Here is a 6369-nt window from a genome sequence, read left to right as displayed (position 1 = left end):
ATTAAGTGGTCCCCAGCAGAAAAGCAAGAAAGCCCCCAAAAGTGTGTCTAGGCCTCCAGGTAAATTGGACTTCTGCAAAACTTCTGTACTTCCCCTTAGAAGCAAGTAGTGTAAAAAAACTGTTGTTCCAGAAGCTACATTGTACCCAAGAATTTAAAGTCTCTTCAACAAGATGAATACTAAGAGTCTTCTATTAAAACAGCAGCCAGGTAGATCTTTAAGATATGCCCAGTAAGTCTGAAGCACAAGCCTTAAGAAGGCATAAAATGTAAATTTCTCTTCCAAATAATCAGATCAGGATTCAAATTGTAAAACAAATTAGTAGAAAGGAAGTATTTTAACAGAAGTTACCATAAACCACATACCACTGTTTCTCAGAATGGAAGCTTGGGTAATACATATAGGACTAAATTTCAAGTTATTTAATATTTAGAAAACTGATTTTATTCTTAGTCTTTCAGAAAATTACTTTTAAGTATTAGCACCTACATTGTAAATGACTCAAGCTTAAAGTTTACACTTTAAAAAGCCAGGCTCAATCCATCAGGTGATCCTACCTTCTTCCACTCTGGAGTACTTCAGCAGAGCACCAAGAGGGAGGTGTCAGCACTAAGCCAGCTCTGCTCTCTGCTGTGTGACACCAGCACCTCCCTGGGACAGATCTCAGAAGTCAGTTTTCCAGCACACTCCCATCACCTCAGCTTCAGTTATTGAAGGTGAAAATCTCTATGCACGTCTATAAAACCCATCCAGCTACACGTTAGTTTATTAAACCACAGTTGACCTGAGATGCAATTAGGATTTGACGTTTTTCCATACTTAGTTCACAAGTTTATTATGAAAAACACTGCAGCTCTGTCCTGCAGTAACATTGTTTTACAGAAAAAAACAGTTCTGTTCAAAGTAATCCACTATCCTTGGACAATTACAAGGGACAATATGGTAGGGCAAAGAGCGGAAAAGGGAACTGAGTGCAGACAAAAAAAAAAAATCAATACAATTAAATTAAACAGTATTCCCTGAAAATAAAACAAACAGTTTCAGAACAAATATGAGGCCTTGGTACTTATTTTAAAAATGTTCTTTAAGCTTCAATGATTGTTTGCTGCTACCCTTATCTACAGTCATGCTGAATAAAGCTATAGCTAAATGGAAAGTTAAATGTATTCACGAGGTGTTAATGTCTACATCTTATTATTTGCAGTCTCTCAGAGAATGCAAAAGTAACTACAAATAGCGCTATGCCAGAAACTGGTTTCTTGACCAACAATGTTGCTTCAGCATGCAATGAACTGGTTCATTCTAAAGTGGTCACAGTTGTTGACGACAAGAGGCTTTGTATTTGAATATGGCACGTCTTTTGGTCCATGTGAAAACAAGTTTGAATGTTAAATATTTTCTGACACTTTGGAGTTACTGTTGCTCTTCCCATTTTCTTTAGGTCAACGTATGGTTCATGGCAATACTGTACAGGTCTAAAATCTCTTTACAGGAAGTAGTCTGGGGTGCGACGAGTAACATGCGGCTCACCTCTGCGTGGGGCTGGATCAAACTGCAAACTGAAAAGCACAGACATTAATGAAACCCCCAGTCCCACTCACATTCCAGTAGGCTTTACACCTGAATTACAGTGGCAGCCCTCTTCACACAGGTCAGGCTTTTCAACTAATTAAACCCCTCTCAGAACAAGCATTCAACTTCTTCCACCCCTCATACGTGCATGTGTTTATAACCCCTGTATGTTCAACTCCTCTTATGACTACTACAAAGGACTGGAGAGAAAGGAATCTCAGCTTTAAGGCTCAAACTGGTCCAACATCAGTCTGTATTTAGAAAGTTAAAGTCTCAGTAATTGGAGGCAGTTTACACAATGCTTTTGCCTGATTTGCTAAAGTTGCTGCTGAGGTAGTTAATTAGAAACCTCATTAGAAAAGCTGACAGCCTAACATCTGAGGAATCTGAAGGCTCCCAAAGTCTCTTGCCCTAGACTGGAGGAGGGCATTACCTCAGCCCTGGCAGAGGACAGAGCACTCCTGCTCCCAGATCACACCCCTCTGCAGCACGTCATTAAACTCTAGTTACACAAAACAAAGCCAAGGAATCTCACTTTGGCCCAACAGACAAGATGTCAACAACTCTCCCAGGTAGTTGATTCCAAAGGTTTAGATGCAGCTAACCCAACAACTCCACGTTCACTTCACCCCCCAGAAGTGTATGGGGACGAAACATACCTTAGCACAATAATTAAATGGTAGCTCACCCCAGCAACTACCTCAGAATCATGAACAACGTAATTCTTATTTTTAAACATACTTACAAGGAGTATTTTAGAGTATCATCAAGTTCCATAATTGCAGCCTGGTTGCCACAACGGTAACAATAGTTTGGAGCACTGAAAATTGTTACTACGTTCCGATCGTGGCACCAGTTGTACCCCTGGAGTGGAAAGAAAATCAGTAATTATAAAAGCCAAGTGAATTTATCACACCCCACAGAATCATCTGACTAGTAACTGAATTTTTAATGTGCAAAACCGAATTTTTAAAGTGCAAGTGGCACTTGTAGTGTCATTTTAAGTGAGATTAAGGTTGTATTTTTGTCTTTTTAGGAGAAAAAGAGGAAAAATTAATTTCTGCTTTCATATGTTGTTTCTTACTAGTAAGCGTGAGCTAAACACATTAAAAAACCACAAAACCAGCAAGAATTCTGCATTGCATCAGCATTAAAAAAAATAAACCAGCAATTTACACAATCTACTCTGGATCTTCAGCTGCCATCACCAAATCCAGACGTACATTTTAAAGTCCTAACTGCCAGGGATAGCTAGGGACTGAGAACAAAACCACACATCCAAAGTAAAAAGGAGGAATACATCTTTTTTCAAGGCGCACATTTGTGTGCATTTACATTTTTTTACCAAGGGACTCAGCACTTATCTTTAAGAACCTTTTGATCTATACAGAAATGCAACAGCACCTCTACTAAAGTCTGTTTTGGGTTGTTCCTGTAAATTTTCAGGAAAAAAAAGGTCAAAGTAAAGGCTGCTCCACTGTCACACTGAGAAGCTCCTTCAGTGGCACATGAATACTTCTGGAGTTGAGTTTCTGGAGGACTCTCAGCTGGATCATAGGTGACCAAAGCAGCACAGGGACCAACCACACAATCCCAAGCTGAAACCCCCCCAGGTATCCTACTTACCTCCATTACCAACTGGTGAGCTCTGGAAACCAATGTAAGGCCATTAGCATGGTTAAAGGTTTCTGAAATATCCTGTCCAAACGTATACCCTGCACCTCGAGGAGAAATGCCCCAGCCACCGCGATCGTCTGGATCTGACCATAGCAAGTCACACATCGGACCCTGGAAGAGGTGTAGGGCAAAATCAAAACCAGAAACAACCTGCACACACACCACCCTACACAACTTGCAGCATCTCTTTAAGGCTCAAAACCCCCCAACGCCTACCAACTACAACAGCTAGGGCAGCTAATGCCTGAAATACTAGCAAGAAGTTAACCTGAATAAAGTTGTTGTCACCCCCAAGATCATTAAGATGTACCTGGTGAGATCCTAGGCACACTAAAATAAGCTTCTTTCTTTAGGCAAAAACACATCCCTTCAAAAAACTTTGCCTTCAAAAACTCTGGAACAGGAAGACAGCTGCTTTCACCCTGCTCAGTTGGACTGAATCTCATTTTCAGCCTGTGCACTCAAACACCAGATCTGTGCCGAATCACAAATCCCACAGGTTTAGAAAGTTCCTTGTCAGTACCTCATGGGGAACTTCCTGCAAGCGATCGAGTGCTCTGATGTGATCCAGTGTATCTATCGATGGAGAGAGGCCACCATGTAGACAGAAAATCTGCAAGAGTTAGACAAAACTCGTGTAAATGAGTGAGATGAACTTCATGTATCATCGCAGTTATGATTTAGTATAAATGCAATGATTATACACATGATCGTATATACTTGGTATATCTGATAAGTACTTCATTAAAGTGGAGCCCTGGCAGAATACAGCATGAACAGCTCCCTTTACAACCAGTAACATTTAACTTTGTCAGATACCAACGTACCTGGCCATCCACCAAGGCAGTTAGAGGCAGGTAATCAAAAAGGTCTGTGAAGTATTTCCAAACGTTTGCGTTTCCGTATTTTCTTAAACATTCATCATAGAAACCATACACTTGTGTGATTTGCCTGCTTTCATGGTTCCCTCGAAGGATTGTGATGCGTTCACGGTAACGGACCTAAACACAACAGCAGAGGCATCAAAATATATCTATATCTCCCCAAAAAACAGGGTTTGCACCCCTTACCTCCCAGCGTATGTCAATAAAGCACTAAAACCCAAGCTCTTTTGAAGATTAAGATTCTATTATAACCTCTGAGAAGAGAGAATTCAAGTCTTCAGCTGCCAAACAGTTTTGAGATCAACTGCAAGTATTACTCATTGCTACTTGCCAGCTTCACTACACCTGGGCATTAAGCTGATCCCTCCAAGCAAGTTCTTGAAGGTTGCTGCTTCGTTAAGGAAAAGCTAAATGCAGCACTCATTTGAGAAAAAGATGAGAAGAAAAGTTACCTTAAGAGCTACAAGCAGTGTGACTGTTTCCACTGAATAATAGCCTCTGTCAACATAGTCCCCCATAAACAAATAGTTTGTGTCTGGAGATTTGCCTCCAATTCTGAAGAGTTCCATGAGGTCGTGAAATTGCCCGTGGACATCTCCACAGACTGTGACTGGACATCGCACTTCCTGCACGTTAGATTCTTTTGTCAAAATTTCCTTAGCCTGTAAAACAAAACACACAAATTGTGAGTTTGTCTACAGTCATTTTATGTTACTCCAAGCATGCTCCAGCACTTCCAGCTCTTTACTACCTGCTCTCTTCGTGAACTCTTGTCCCTTCCTTGTCCAAAGCACTTGCAGGAAGGAGTAGATCTAAAAGCCACCCGGTGAGAGCTGTGCCTGCCCAGCAGCTGCACCACCCACACAGGCTCCCTGGCAGGGTTTGTGCCCAGTTTGTGTCTTTATAAGCAGGGAAATCTTTTCGTCACCATTTTTTTTTCCACAAAATTGTCTACGTCAGAGTTGCAGAAGGGCAATTTGTGTGAAGAAGCACAAGCTAAATACAGCAACAGAAAGGTAGTTTTGAAACAACACACGAATCCCTTGGTTGGATCATCGCTCCGCCAGCTGCTCGCTCCTCAGAACAGCCACACACCACAATAATTTTCTAAATCAAGAGGGTAATTTATATTTAGAAATATAAATAGTAACAAGTTTATAAATTACCCTCTACCAAGATTTCCATGGCTTTCAAGCACCAGTGCTCCTATTCGACAAGGATCCCTTTTTTATCTTATTACCAGAATGACAAGAGAATACATAAAATTCTATTTTATCACCCAAGGTTCTACAAGACAGCACCAAACATCACACTGAATCCAAAATATTCTGAAGCATACAGCAGTGTAAGAGACACATGGAAGAGCAACACCACGTTCATTTTAGGGTCACTTTTCCTAATTTTCTCAAGCCTAACCTGACAACTAAAGCAGTATACTCCTTTTGGGGGGGGTTCTGCTACACAACAAAGTATTTTGAGACACTAGAAAACAAAAATCATAATCTGAAAAGCATTCAGATTTTAAAAGGTAAGGAAAGAAATTTCTGAAGTTAAAATCTAAACAGTGTATTTTAAAATACTGGTTATCAACATGAGCCAAGCTATTCAGGAACGTGCTGCTGTGTCCAAGTTTCCACCCTGATCATGAAGCCAATAGCTGGACAGTGACGGACACTCCCACCCCCGTGGAGGTCTCACCGTTCCTGCACTGTCCAGGCTGACCCCCACGGTCACCACTGCACATAAGAAAAGTGCCAGCCACACACAGGCTGATGATGAAGAGTCATGAAACTCAGCATTTCATTCAGCACTGGAAAGAGAGGCAGAAAGGGGAGCGTGGTTCAGCACCCTGCACAACGGGGAGCTTCGGATACTACGGCATAAGCGACAGAGTTAAATCACTCTGCAGACATATTTACAGCAAAAGTCAATCTCACATGACAGTTTCCACTCATGCCGTGCCTAGTACTAAAGATAGGTCACTGCTGGCTCGTGGTAGGTGCTAAAAGTGTAGATTTATTTTAAGATAGCCTGACTTAAGTTCATTTTAATGCATTGACACTCACCGGATGTTTTGAAGGTGTCTTAACAGCCTTAACCTCCTCTAATATGCTATTACATCCAGCAGCATTAGCCACCTTAATTCTCCTTTTGACAGAGAACCTTACAGATGCTTATAGCACTTCAATATAAAAAACTCCTCTTTAATTAGAATGCTTTCTGCTGCCGTGTTTTC

The 6369-nt window shown here is 41.1% G+C and overlaps 1 protein-coding gene across 1 annotated transcript; it reads right to left on the bottom strand.

Moving 5' to 3' along the window:
• Window positions 1–808: 808 nt before the first annotated feature.
• PPP2CB (protein phosphatase 2, catalytic subunit, beta isozyme) lies at window positions 809–4795 on the bottom strand (the record flags this gene model as incomplete). Its single annotated transcript, XM_008936166.1, has 6 exons — window positions 809–1559; window positions 2318–2436; window positions 3199–3360; window positions 3773–3862; window positions 4077–4250; window positions 4586–4795. Coding segments are annotated over 6 exons (828 nt in total), but the record flags the coding sequence as incomplete, so codon positions are not given.
• Between the last annotated feature and the right edge of the window lie 1574 nt (window positions 4796–6369).

Source organism: Merops nubicus, unplaced genomic scaffold, assembly GCF_000691845.1.
Source record: "Merops nubicus isolate BGI_N331 unplaced genomic scaffold, ASM69184v1 scaffold16012, whole genome shotgun sequence".
Classification (NCBI taxonomy): Eukaryota; Metazoa; Chordata; class Aves; order Coraciiformes; family Meropidae; genus Merops; species Merops nubicus.
The sequence above is the reverse complement of the archived record's forward strand: the minus strand, read 5'-3'. Positions and strand labels throughout refer to the sequence as shown.